Source organism: Gorilla gorilla, chromosome 8, assembly GCF_029281585.2.
Source record: "Gorilla gorilla gorilla isolate KB3781 chromosome 8, NHGRI_mGorGor1-v2.1_pri, whole genome shotgun sequence".
NCBI lineage: Eukaryota > Metazoa > Chordata > Mammalia > Primates > Hominidae > Gorilla > Gorilla gorilla.
The window spans coordinates 61,128,158-61,143,357 of NC_073232.2; the positions used below are offsets into that span (position 1 = coordinate 61,128,158).

At 35.7% G+C, this 15,200-nt stretch overlaps 1 protein-coding gene across 1 annotated transcript in view; it reads left to right on the top strand.

Moving 5' to 3' along the window:
- PCDH15 (protocadherin related 15) overlaps nucleotides 1–15,200 on the top strand; it is a 1,796,064-nt gene that overhangs the window by 1,070,087 nt on the left and 710,777 nt on the right. The window contains exon 6 of the mRNA XM_055352068.2: nucleotides 3,204–3,269. Within this exon, the coding sequence (XP_055208043.2) occupies nucleotides 3,204–3,269 (66 nt within the window). The remainder of the gene's footprint in view (nucleotides 1–3,203; nucleotides 3,270–15,200) is intronic.

Sequence of the window (15,200 nt, forward strand, 5' to 3'; positions counted from 1 at the left end):
CCAAATTGCTTTCTAGTCTTCCCTTTGATTTACATTTGGATATTTTCATACATAATATATAGTTGGCTATTACATCCAAATTACTTTCTTTTCAAGACAATTCTAAATATAATTGTCCTTATTAAAAATGCTTTTGTGCACTTCAAAACTAATTAATTATGCTGTCATGAATGCATCATTTAAAAACAAACACTTTGTTATGAACAATGTTATTAATAGATTATTTATTATGTGTCTGCCTAACCTCTTTTCATTTTGTGTTTTGAGTCTTAAAAAAGTTTAAATTATTTTTGTATTTATCCAGAAGTATATGTAGTATATAAAAAATGTTTTATTGGGGAGAATTTTGAATCTACTAAAATAATAAATCTTAGTGGGAATTATCTAAGGGTACTGTAGCAGGAGAAAATGTAGTTAGGCAGCTTCTTCTGGGCTGTTTCTGCTATTGAGGGGTTAGTGACAACAGAGACTTCTGAGCTGCTCTCATGGAGAGGTTTTAATGGAAGATTGTAGCTTAGCAGACTACATTGTGGAAAAAGTCAACAAACATTCTTTCAGAACCAGTATCATGTTCTGAGGATACCAAGGTGAAAATGATGCAGGCTTGGTCTGAAGGAGCTCTTGTGAGACAGAAAGACACATTAGTATTGTGCCAATGGGGCAATTAGTCCAATGGGATCCAGTGTGTACTGCAGGAATACAGAGAATAAGCACTTAATCTAGAATGACAACGAGAAGGATTTTCAAGAAGAGGTGATGCCTAGGCAGATTCTTGAAAAAGGAATAAAATTAACCAGGGGAAGAAGAGTGGAAAGAATATTTTAACAGTTGATGCAAAAAACATAAATTTGGTTTGGTATGAATGGAGAATTAACTTTGAGAATGGGAAAGGCGGAGAGTGAGGAAGGGCTGGAATATGAAGATATTATTTGGCTTAGCTTCATAAAGCCTACCTTTAAACTTAATAGTAACAAACTGTAAAAAGGTTCAAAAATATTTTTATCCAAATTTCCCCTTCTTTTATTATTCTATATTCTCCTTGCCCATAAAGTTGTTGATTAAATATTTATTCCTCTACCAACATTCACACTAAAATACATAATTTTTATCTATTTTCAGTAGGTATTATGGCATTGGCACACAGTGACATGAGTGTGTGTATATGTGTGTGTGTGTGTGTACATATGAGAGAGTGCATACCTTACAATACAGTGCTTTCCAAAGCTTAATTATTCATTTCTATGTACATAATAATTGGGGGAATTTTATAAAACAGTAAATAAAGAAATGTTGAAATCATTTTTCAAGTAACATGAAAATTTGGAAGGCTTTAATCAAAATTAATTTGCACTAGGTGCAAATATGTGAAATATCTAATTCTACAGAAAGAAGCAGAGATTTGCTAGGCAGAAAAAGGCAACAATTAATTTAGATAACAAAATTTTGCTAAAAATACAGGCTACATTCCAGCAACAGTAAGAGGATTCATGTAATTGAAGGACAGGTTGCTTAACTTTCAATAAAGGATGTTAAGGCCATGTGAAGAAACTTTGTTCTTCTGATTTTTTTTTTCATTTTCTCCAAAAGAAACATGTAAGGTTTTTGTTCAGAGGAATGCTATTATTTCACTTTTGATTTGGGTACATGAAAATCATTCTCATGAAAGGAATAGATGAATGCAGGATGAGAACAAGACTTCTGGGAGATCAGCGAGGAAACTAAATCAAGAGCAGAGATGACAAATAGTGTAGTGCTGGGCTCTCTGTAGGAGGGCATAAGGAGAGGAAGAGGCGTAATGAGTGTGAGATATTTTAGATTTGAAAATGTTATGACTTGGAACTCCTTCAATATTGACAAGTGTAAAGAGAGAAAATGTGTAGATCTCCCAGCTTCTTTGCTTCATATGAGAGAGTACATACCTTACAATACAGAACAGTGCTTCCCGAAGGCCTAATTATTCATGTATATGTACATAATAAATGGAAGAATTTTAATAAATAAGTAAATAAACCTTGAAATTATTTCCCAAATAACACACAAATTTGGAAAACTAAGCAAAATTAATTTGCACTGCTGTACAGGAGTGTGCCATGTATGTATAACTGCATGACATAGCCCTCTCTGCCTTACAAAGTATTTCCTAGGAGAGTACTTTATGTCTCAGAGATGCACATTTGACATCCTGCAGGCAAAGTTTTCACATTTCAACTGTCATGGATATTATAGCTCATACTATTTTTTATGTTCATTATCATGTGATACCTGGAAGGATATTAGCAGTGTTTGAAATAATGAATTAATCATCACTACTGATTGACAGGCACTATTCTTAAAGTTTTTTCAGCATACAGATAACAGACTGTTCATAAGTAATTCGTATTTACCTTTTCGTAAGAAAAATACCAATTTACTTTATGTTATTTTCTAGGCTTTTTTGTAATGGCTTTTAAAATGCTAATGATGTGTATTATCCAGTGAATGTGTTAACATTATATTAGAAGTAGGAAATCTGATAGGGATTTTATATATTCTATTTCCACAAATCATTAGATAATGTTATTGTATGATGCTTTTTATATCCTTAAATCTCTCACTAAATGTATACATATATTCTCTCTTCCTTTCTTTCTTCCATTTTTCTGATCTGCTTCCATTGATGACTCTATACTTTTGACTCCAGACTGGCAATATGAGGGTAAGATGACAAAAATAAAAACCCCAAACAACCTCATGAGCATTGCTTGTGTGTCTTTGTTTTATTCTCTTTAGAACATTATTAAAATTCTATTCACTCTCTCTAATTAGACCCTTTATCACAATTAAAGTCCAATTATGTTTGTTTCTGTTGTGATGCTTTAATTACAACTTATCCTTGTTAATCATCCCTTTCTGTTATTTCTTTGGGTTAAATTTCCATCAAATTATCTCTGTCCTGAAGGACTTCTGCTCTCCAGTGGTCCCTGCTGGTGTTTTCTCAGTAAGATTTGAGTAGTTTTGTGATGCACAAAGTGACTGTGTTATGATGTGGTAAGGAATCTATGTGGTTATTATAAAATGTTTTTAAATAATATTAAATGTAGTGATGCATATTAATTAGATTGCAAGATTTTCCTTTTTAAATATTAATATACATCTCAATGAATTTTTTTCTCAGTGTGTGCCCCTGCAGTCAATTCTTACTTTTGGTTATTTTCTCTCTTTAGATTGCAAACTAGCTAGGGGAGGACCACCAGCTACCATAGTTGCTATTGACGAAGAAAGTCGGAATGGTGAGTGAGTTTTTTATTTTACAAATGTCTTATCTAAGAGGATTTTCTTCAGATTTTAATTCTCAATCTGCTATGAGTAGAGGTACTAAAATGAAAGTTTCAACCCAAATCCATGTATAATTCCCCTCCAGTATGGGTTTAAATTATGCCACTCTCTGGAAATTCATGCTTTACTTGGAATAAGTTATAAAAGTCTTATTCAATTAATATAAATATTTAGTTTTGGTTTAAAAGAAATTCAGAATCATCTCAAGAATGCATCCAGATATGGGCTGGAAGTTGACTATCATGTATATAGTCGTCTAACAGAAACACAACGTATTCCTCCAAAGAAGTGGTCCACAAAATAAGCCTTACATTGCTAACTTCTATTGGCTGGGATCTGGTAAGGATCTAGATCCACAGCCGATTAGACATGGTGATTGTGACTGATTAATAGGAAAACCTAATGTGCTTAGAAAGCGGGAACATGAAATAAGGCCAAGAGCAGAGAAAGAAGTCTGAATTTTCACTTGGGCCTTCTGAAGTAATTAACAATTAATATCTAATTCATATCAAGTTCTTCTTTAGAAAAACTTCTTTTCCTTATCATTAGTGTTTTTGTTCTGCATCAGCCGCCTTGACTCTCTGAACGTTAATGTAGAAATACTGAAAGTGTTTTCTCCTCAACTGGGCAGCAGTAAAATGGTTATCTCTTGGGACTCTGTTTCTATTTTAAACTAAGTATGTAAATGTGGTCTGTGGCTCATTTTGTCTGCTAATTACATGATAGACTCTTCCATTAAGCTTGTACTTAATATTTGTTCTAAAGTATGTGCTTGCACTTTTATATTTTTTACAAAATAATTGTCAATTGCCTTATTAGAAAGTGACCTTTTTCTTGTAACTCAATCTACACGCGTACATGTACTTTGAAAACATGTATAGGCAATTCCTGCATCAGTTACTTCTTCATGATTGATTTTGCTGCATTACAGATGCTCCTTTTACTCATTTAAAGAATTGACACAGATGTATATTCCCGTACATTCTTTGAAATCACTCAGAAATATCTACAGTACTGCTGGCCTCTGTTTAAACAAATTTAAGTATTAATAAAATATTTGCCACATTAAGTAATTACAAAAATGTGAACATTTTGATTATGTTTTTAAAATCTATCCTTATTCATAATAAAATCATATGGAGTTACGGTTATTATGATGCATTTATGTAGTTGGAAATAAATCCCAAATGTGTCTACAGTAGAGAAAAAATATTAAAATACTATAAAGTAAAAGATATATGAAAAAAGATTCTCTGTTACAGTGATGAATTATGGCTTCCTTACAGCTATTTTTAAAGAAAGAAATCTATATCTTCTAAATATTCCACAGTGAAAACAGTTAACCTTTTTAACCAGAAATAAAAACTCAGTAAACATAATGCAAGGTTTATCAAAAATTTCTTTTCTAATTGTTAACCAATCATTTTAAAATATAAGCTGGGCTGAAATAAAACATTTAGTTTTCCTAAGCAAATTTGTTTTAATGTGTGATTCTGTATAGAGCTTATTTTGCCAACTAGGTAATTATAGCAACAGCAATGATGATAGTTTATTTCCTTTTAGGCTGATTAGATCCTACTTTTCAAAGGAGCTTAGGAACTCTACGAAGATGTTGCCATAGCACTGCTGTACAGTAGCAGGTGGTAAAAGTTCAATATTTGTGTTTTAGAAGAAAATGACATGATATAGTATACTAATGTTGTGCTCCTTACTTGGCATATTTTGTAGAAACTGCCAACTACTCAGAAAGCTGCCAGAGTTATTTAAGTCATCACAAGAAGTATAAATACTGATCTAGAGAATAAATGTTTTGCATTTCTCTTTTGCATTAAATTTCTAAAAATATGGTGATCAAATGAACCTCTGCCAGATATTATAATGTAGTGCTTTAATCATTTTTGTCTTAAAAATCTAAGGGAAACAATCCATGCAAATGTTTTTATATTTTTCTTTAGGCAATCTAAACTTCCCAATGACACAGTTATTTTTGGCCATGTTGGGTGGCTCATGCCTATAGTCCCAGCGTTTTGGGAGGCTGAGGCAGCTGGATTGCTAGAGCTTGGGAGTTCAAGACCAGCCTGGCCAACATGGCAAGACCCTGTTTCTACTAAAAATGCAAAAATTAGCCAGGTGTGGTGGCACACACTCACAGTCCCAGCTACTTGGGAGGCTGAGGCACGAGAATCACTTGAACCTGGGAGGCCGGGAGGGGAGGTTGTAGTAAGCTGAGATCGTTCCACTGCACTGAAACATGGGTGGCAGAGTGAGATCCTGTCTGAAGAAAAGAAAGAAAAGAAATAGTTATTTTTAGCCTTGCTCTATACTCTCTTAATTTCTCCTTTCCAGTATCTTTTAATTGGTAGTAATAAAACATGTGGGTTTCCTATTTTACCAGAATGATGAGCACTCATTTTTAAAGGCTTTGAAGCTTCTTTGAAAAGAAAGGCCTAACAAATCTTTAATCAGCTAAATTAGTAAATTTACTTGAAGTCAAATTGCCTGTGGCTCACTTAACTGATGTCTATTGCTAAATAATCTCTATAGCTAAATACATTCACTACTAAAGCAAAGCATCTAAATAGCTCATTTTTTAAATTATAGCTAATTGTTTATGTAAGTCATTGAGCTACATTTATAGAACACTTATTTATACACATGTCTCTATCTCTCAAAGACTTTTATAATTTGTGGGACGGAAATATTCTTTGTGAATATATATGTCAAGTGCATTTATACATATGTGCATGCTTGGAAGAATTATGAATTTAACAGGCAGAGATCCATAAACTTCTTTCTCATCCTGGGCTCTGTTAGATGCTTTCAATTCCTGATCTTTGTCCTCAACAGCACCTTAATGACAGATTATTACATAATCTTGGGCTGAACAAGAGATTATTTTCATCACAATTGCTGGTAATACTAAGCTTACGTTGTAAAGGGGCAAAGTGGACACACAAAGAGATATGTTGGTTCCTGACTACCACCAGAAAGCTCTTGAACTAGCATGTAGAGCGTATTTAGTATGTAATTTCATTTTGAGGGGAGAATGCATTTAGAGAAACAGATCACATTATCTATGTTTAATTAAGTGAGAATGTCTAAAATACCTTTCTGAACAGATATTTTCTAGTTTCTCTTGACTCTAAGTTGCTTATAGCATTGAAGCCTTACTGAAAGGAGAGAGGTGGGGGCAGTTACTCTGGGACTACTTAAAGAACTGCCACTGAGTGCCAGCCACATCAGAGTCCTTGGCTGCTTTACAGTAACTATAGATTGACATTAAACATACTTTGGAACCACTCATTCAAACTAATTCTCAGAATCTGCCGAAGTGTACAGGCACTGCTATGTAAAGAGAAGGAGAAAATGATTTTAAGTCATGGTTAGAACACACCACTGTGGCTGTACAGAAATGGACAGATGCAGAGACAAAAGGATACCACTACGTGAGAGATTAGAAAACCCACTCTGAAGGAGCTTCGTGAATTTAAAGTTTAAAATATATTGTACACTCAGTAAATTTGGGAAATGAAAGGTAATTCTGAGGTATCTCCATAATTTGAAAGCAACATCAACCAAGGATGCCATGATGGACTCAATGAAGAAGTTTACATTTAGATTGTATAATTTTTTAAAGTTATTTGGGGAGTGTGTTGCTTGTGGAAATTTATCGATGTAAGAGTGGAGGAAGCACCAAAGTTCAATTACTGGCTTTGAAATAAAGCTCATGAAGGTTTTCTTTGTACAGAACTTTCCTAAGCAGTATTTCTCCATCCTCTCTTCCTTACACGGGCTCTCTTGAGGTCTTAGATTTTACCATTCCCTGTCTTTAAGGCCTTTCTTCTCTAAATTTCCTTTTGCCATAAACAGTTATTTCATTTCTTCCATTCCTTACGATCAAATATTGACTGTTAGACTTTGGATTTGTGTTGCTGAGACAATTGAACTGTGAGTTTCTTCCCTGTTAAGACACTGAAAATCTGATCACTACCTTCACTTTTGAATAGAGTGCAGTAGTCAACAGTATAAAGTGTCTTAGCAATTACTAGATATAAATAGTAATTCAAAAACTATCTTGAAAATTTTTTGGACTTAAAATATTTCCTACAGCAGTTTTCAAAACAAATATTCAAATGCCAAGTATTCCTAAATTGAATTACTTATGTAATTCAACTAAATGTAAGTATGTCATGTGATTTAAAGAATATGAAAGTACTTGCTATCCCTTCATCTATGACTACTTCATACAAATTGGACATATATACTAAAATGAGCATTTATTTTATGTTTATATCAGGTAGTGTAGTTTAATCAAAGAATGTATAATTACTTTTCAGTATGAATAGAAATGAATCTGTTAAGTATACTCAATATAAATTTTTTATGAAATTGTTATAATCTACGCACTGTTAAAGTACACTACTTTTGGTTAAATTCAAATGGGTTTATCCAACAAAATGTAGATATATACTAATATATTGAGTGCTTTTTTAAAAAATCCACCAAAGCAACTTGCCATTGATGTCAAGAATCAAGATTTTTTTTTTACTATTGATCCAAGTTTTTGCTTTCTAGATTCTCCATTTTGTCATACAGTAATCCTTGATTCTCAATCCAAACATGCTGACCTGGTTAGCACTAAGCTCTTTTCATGAACCTCAGGACACATTGGAAACTATGATATTGCTTTTACTGTCATTTGTGTGTTTGCTTTTGAAAATTTACAATTTTACAGAGCAGTGCTTTGAGTTGTCAGACTTGGGTGTGGTTGAGAGTGTTGCTTCTTAAGTTGGTTTTGAGTAAGAAAGACAATAGTTCCTAGTCAAAGTTTAGTAGTAAAATTATTCTCCCAAATTTTCTTCATTTTTACAACAAAACAGCTGAAATAGAATGTAAGTAAAGACCACCTGCTTGCAATTCTCTTGTTCCCTGTTACAAACAATCTTGAACACATGCCCAATACATAATTTTGTTGTTCAGTCATTTCATTAATCATTTATTTGCTTAGTTATTTCTTCAAGGTATGATTATTGACACTCTATATTCTGTGAGAATCTGTTCTGGTACTGGTGATGCATCAGAGAAGAAAACAGGCAAAACCACTTTACACATGGAGGTAGACACAGGGAGAAAAAACGAAACAGAGCAAGAAACCAAGGTGTGATGAACAACTGAGGAGGCAGTGATGCTGTTTCAGATAGATGACTTGTTTCTTTGAGGAAATTACATTTGAGCAAAACTGTATAAAGTTAAGACTGAAGATGTGAGCCATGCATTCATCCAGGGAATTTACATTATAGACAGAGGAATAAATTCAAAGACTCTGAAGATGAATATGCTGATAAGTTTAAGAAATGGCAAGAAGATAGATGGAGAAGATGAGAAAGAGCATATGTGATTGAAATAGAGAAGACGGATGTTGATTGAATGTATGTAGATTAGTCAAAAATGTTTTTGACTTAATCGATTTGCCAACAAATCAGTTGATGGTGACCTCATCTAGTAACATATAATTTACAAAGAATAATTCTTTTTTCATCCTTCATTCAATGTCATAGCAGCGCATAATTAAAAATTCAAATTTACAACTGTGTGTAGATATGTTTGCTCACAATCACAGATAATTGTATTCCTTTTTTTTTTTTTTTTTCCAAGACGGATTCTCGCTCTATCACCCAGGCTGGAATGCAGAGGCATGATCTCGGCTCACTGCAAGCTCAGCCTCCCAGGTTCACGCCGTTCTCCTGCCTCAGCCTCCTGAGTAGCTAGGACCACATGCACCCACCACCATGCCTGGCTAATTTTTTGTACTTTAGTAGAGATGGGGTTCCACCGTGTTAGCCAGGGTGGTCTCGATCTCCCGACCTCGTGATCCACCCACCTCGTCCTCCCAAAGTGCTGGGATTACAGGCATGAGCCACCACGCCCGGCCAACTTTATTATTTAAAAATATGTTTTACTCAGAAAAAATCAGAAAATGCATTAAGTCATTCAGTTTGGCTCAGTGGTATCACTGCCTCATTTAACACAAAGTAGAGGATTATTACAGTCATCCCAAAGGTCAATATGAACGTGATGAATTTCTATTGGAAAGTAATACTTAGTGTCAGAAAATTTGATAGTGTGGTACCATCAAAATTAATAAGTGACTTTTGTTATATTACATTCTCTTTTAAAAAATCATTAATAAAGAGGGAAGATTCAGTAGTAGCAGCTTCACATTTCAGATAAATCCTTACAAACATATTTACTTTGCTTGATAAAATGATCTTCTTTATTGAATATATTTTGGTGAAAATTGATTAATGTGCTTGGTTTTATCTTAATACTTCGGGACAGGCAAGGTGTGAGCATTATTTGTGAGAAAATAGCAAATAGCATCCCATCAGTATTCTCTATGGAGTTTATTCAGTATCTTTAAAAGGGTTTATTTAGAGATATGAGGGATCTTATTGACAACAGTCAGAGTAAATATTATAAATGACGTAAAAACAGTAAGTGATTAATTTTATTTTTTATTTTGTTTTATTATTATGCTTTAAGTTTTAGTGTACATGTGCACAATGTGCAGGTTTGTTACATATGTATACATGTGCCATGTTGGTGTACTGCACCCATTAACTCATCATTTAGCATTATGTATATCTCCTAATACTATCCCTCCCCCCTCCCCCCACCCCACAATAGTCCCCAGAATGTGATGTTCCCCTTCCTGTGTCCATGTGTTCTCATTGTTCAGTTCCCACCTATGAGTGAGAACATGCGGTGTTTGGTTTTTTGTCCTTGCGATAGTTACCTGAGAATGATGATTTCCAGTTTCATCCATGTCTCTACAAAGGACATGAACTCATCATTTTTTATGGCTGCATAGTATTCCATGCTGTATATGTGCCACATTTTCTTAATCCAGTCTATCGTTGTTGGACATTTGGGTTGGTTCCAAGTCTTTGCTATTGTGAATAGTGCCGCAATAAACATACGTGTGCATGTGTCTTTATAGCAGCATGATTTATAGTCCTTTGGGTATATATCCAGTAATGGGATGGCTGGGTCAAATGGTATTTCTAGTTCTAGATCCCTGAGGAATCGCCACACTGACTTCCACAATGGTTGAACTAGTTTACAGTCCCACCAACAGTGTAAAAGTGTTCCTGTTTCTCCACATCCCCTCCAGCACCTGTTATTTCCTGATTTTTTAATGATTGCCATTCTAACTGGTGTGAGATGGTATCTCATTGTGGTTTTGATTTGCATTTCTCTGATGGCCAGTGGCGATGAGCATTTTTTCATGTGTTTTTTGGCTGCATAAATGTCTTCTTTTGAGAAATGTCTGTTTATATCGTTTGCCCACTTTTTGATGGGGTTGTTTGTTTTTTTCTCGTAAATTTGTTTGAGTTCATTGTAGATTCTGGATATTAGTCCTTTGTCAGATGAGTAGGTTGCAAAAATTTTCTCCCATTTTGTAGGTTGCCTGTTCACTCTGATGGTAGTTTCTTTTGCTGTGCAGAAGCTCTTTAGTTTAATTAGATCCCATTTGTCAATTTTGGCTTCTGTTGCCATTGCTTTTGCTGTTTTAGACATGAAGTCCTTGCCCATGGCTATGTCCTGAATGGTATTGCCTAGGTTTTCTTCTAGGGTTTTTATGGCTTTAGGTGTAACATATAAGTCTTTAATCCATCTTGAATTAATTTTTGTCTAAGGTGTAAGGAAGGGATCCAGTTTCAGCTTTCTCCATATGGCTAGCCAGTTGTACCAGCACCATTTATTAAATAGGGAATCCTTTCCCCATTACTTGTTTTTGTCAGGTTTGTCAAAGATCAGATAGTTGTAGATATGCGGCCTTATTTCTGAGGGCTCTGTTCTGTTCCATTGATCTATATCTCTGTTTTGGTACCAGTACTATGCTGTTTTGGTTACTGTAGCCTTGTAGTATAGTTTGAAGTCAGGTAGCGTGATGCCTCCAGCTTTGTTGTTTTGGCTTAGGATTGACTTGGCGATGCAGGCTCTTTTTTGGTTCCATATGAACTTTAAAGTAGTTTTTTCCAATTCTGTGAAGAAAGTCATTGGTAGCTTGATGGGGAAGGCATTGAATCTATAAATTACCTTGGGCAGTATGGCCATTTTCACGATATTGATTCTTTCTACCCATGAGCATGGAATGTTCTTCCATTTCTTTGTATCCTCTTTTATTTCATTGAGCAGTGGTTTGTAGTTCTCCTTGAAGAGGTCCTTCACATCCCTTGTCAGTTGGATTCCTAGGTATTTTATTCTCTTTGAAACAATTGTGAATGGGAGTTCATTCATGATTTGGCTCTCTGTTTGTCTGTTATTGGTGTATAAGAATGCTTGTGATTTTTGTACATTGATTTTGTATCCTGAGACTTTGCTGAAGTTGCTTATCAGCTTAAGGAGATTTTGGGCTGAGACAATGGGGTTTTCTAGATATACAATCATGTCATCTGCAAACGGGGACAATTTGACTTCCTCTTTTCCTAATTGAATACCCTTTATTTTCTTCTCCTGCCTGATTGCCCTGGCCAGAACTTCCAGCACTATGTTGAATAGGAGTGGTGAGATAGGGCATCCCTGTCTTGTGCCAGTTTTCAAAGGGAATGCTTCCAGTTTTTGCCCATTCAGTATGATGTTGGCTGTGGGTTTGTCATAGATAGCTCTTGTTATTTTGAGATACATCCCATCAATACCTAATTTATTGAGAGTTTTTAGCATGAAGGGTTGTTGAAGTTTGTCAAAGGCCTTTTCTGCATCTATCGAGATAATCATGTGATTTTTGTCTTTGGATCTGTTTATATGCTGGATTGCATTTATTGATTTGCGTATGTTGAACCAGCCTTGCATCCAAGGGATGAAGCCCGCTTGATCATGGTGGATAAGCTTTTTGATGTGCTGCTGGATTCAGTTTGCCAGTATTTTATTGAGGATTTTTGCATCAATGTTCATCAAGGATATTGGTCTAAAATTCTCTTTTTTGGTTGCGTCTCTGCCAGGCTTTGGTATCAGGATGATGCTGGCCTCATAAAATGAGTTAGGGAGGATTCCCTCTTTTTCTATTGATTGGAATAGTTTCAGAAGGAATGGTACCAGCTCCTCCTTGTACCTCTGGTAGAATTTGGCTGTGAATCCATCTGGTCCCGGACTCTTTTTGGTTGGTAAGCTATTGATTATTGCCACAATTTCAGAGCCTGTTATTGGTCTATTCAGAGATTCAACTTCTTCCTGGTTTGGTCTTGGGAGGGCATATGTGTTGAGGAATTTATCCATTTCTTCTAGATTTTCTAGTTTATTTGCGTAGAGGTGTTTGTGGTTTTCTCTGATGGTAGTTTGTATTTCTGTGGGATCGGTGGTGATATCCCCTTTATCATTTTTTATTGTGTCTATTTGATTCTTCTCTCTTTTTTTCTCTATTAGTCTTGCTAGCGGTCTATCAATTTTGTTGATCTTTTCCAAAAACCAGCTCTTGGATTCGTTAATTTTTTGAAGGGTTTTTTGTGTCTCTGTTTCCTTCAGTTCTGCTCTGATTTTAGTTATTTCTTTCTTCTGCTAGCTTTTGAATGTGTTTACTCTTACTTTTCTAGTTCTTTTAATTGTGATGTTAGGGTGTCAGTTTCGGATCTTTCCTGCTTTCTCTTGTGGGCATTTGGTGCCATAAATTTCCCTCTACACACTGCTTTGAATGTGTCCCAGAGATTCTGATATGTTGTGTCTTTGTTCTCTTTGTTTTGAAAGAACATCTTTATTTCTGCCTTCATTTCATTATGTACCCAGTAGTCATTCAGGAGCAGGTTGTTCAGTTTCCACGTAGTTGAGCGGTTTTGAGTGAGTTTCTTAATCTTGAGTTCTAGTTTGATTGTACTGTTGTCTGAGAGACAATTTGTTATGATTTCTGTTCTTTTACATCTGCTGGGGAGTGCTTGACTTCCATGTATGTGGTCAATTTTGGAACAGGTGTGGTGAGGTACTGAAAAAAATGTATATTCTGTTGATTTGGGGTAAAGAGTTCTGTAGATGTCTATTAGGTCCTCTTGGTGCAGAGCTGAGTTCAATTCCTGGGTATCCTTGTTAACTTTCTGTCTCATTGATCTGTCTAATGTTGACAGTGGGGTGTTAAAGTCTCCCATTATTATTGTGTGGGAGTCTAAGTCTCTTTGTAGGTCACTCAGGACTTGCTTTATGAATCTGGGTGCTCCTGTATTGGGTGCATATATATTTAGGATAGTTAGCTCTTCTTGTTGAATTGATCCCTTTACCATTATGTAATGGCCTTCTTTGTCTCTTTTGATCTTTGTTGGTTTAAAGTCTGTTTTATCAGAGACTAGGATTGCAACTCCTGCCTTTTTTTGTTTTCCATTTGCTTGGTAGATCTTCCTCCATCCCTTTATTTTGAGCCTATGTGTGTCTCTGCACATGAGATGGGTTTCCTGAATACAGCACACTGATGGGTCTTGACACTTTATCCAATTTGCCAGTCTGTGTCTTTTAATTGGAGCATTTAGCCCATTTACATTTAAAGTTAATATTGTTATGTGTGAATTTGATCCTGTCATTATGATGTTAGCTGGTTATTTTGCTCGTTAGTTGATGCAGTTTCTTCCTAGCCTTGATGGTCTTTACAATTTGGCATGTTTTTGCAGTGGCTGGTACCTGTTGTTCCTTTCCATGTTTAGTGCTTCCTTCAGGAGCTCTTTTAGGGCAGGCCTGGTGGTGACAAAATCTCTCAGCATTTGCTTGTCTGTAAAGTATTTTATTTCTCCTTCACTTATGAAGCTTAGTTTGGCTGGATATGAAATTCTGGGTTGAAAATTCTTTTCTTTAAGAATGTTGAATGTTGGCGCCCACTCTCTTCTAGCTTGTAGAGTTTCTGCCGAGAGATCTGCTATTACTCTGATGAGCTTCCCTTTGTGGGTAACCTGACCTTTCTCTCTGGCTGCCCTTCACATTTTTTCCTTCATTTCAACTTTGGTGAATCTGACAATTATGTGTCTTGGAGTTGCTCTTCTCGAGGAGTATCTTTGTGGCGTTCTCTGTATTTCCTGAATCTGAACGTTGGCCTGCCTTGCTAGGTTGGGGAAGTTCTCCTGGATAATATCCTGCAGAGTGTTTTCCAACTTGGTTCCATTCTCCCCGTCACTTTCAGGTACACAAATCAGATGTAGATTTGGTCTTTTCGCATAGTCCCATATTTCTTGGAGGCTTTGTTCATTTCTTTTTATTCTTTTTTCTCTAAACTTCCCTTCTTGCTTCATTTCATTCATTTCATCTTCCATCACTGATACCCTTTCTTCCAGTTGATCCAATTGGCTCCTGAGGCTTCTGCATTCTTCACATAGTTCTCGAGCCTTGGCTTTCAGCTCCATCAGCTCCTTTAAGCACTTCTCTGCATTTGTTATTCTAGTTATACATTCATCTATTTTTTTTTCAAAGTTTTTAACTTCTTTGCCATTGGTTTGAATTTCCTCCTGTAGCTCGGAGTAGTTTGATCGTCTGAAGCCTTCTTCTCTCAACTCATCAAAGTCATTCTCCATCAGCTCAGAGTAGTTTGATCGTCTGAAGCCTTCTTCTCTCAACTCGTCAAAGCATTCTCCATCCAGCTTTGTTCCGTTGCTGGTGAGGAACTGCATTCCTTTGGAGGAGGAGAGACACTCTGCTTTTTAGGGTTTCCAGTTTTTCTGCTCTGTTTTTTCCCCATCTTTGTGGTTTTATCTACTTTTGGTCTTTGATGATGGTGATGTACAGATGGGTTTTTGGTGTGGATGTCCTTTCTGTTTGTTAGTTTTCCTTCTAACAGATAGGACCCTCAGCTGCAGGTCTGTTGGAGTTTGCTAGAGGTCCATTCCAGACCCTGTTTGCCTGGGTATCAGCAGCGGTGG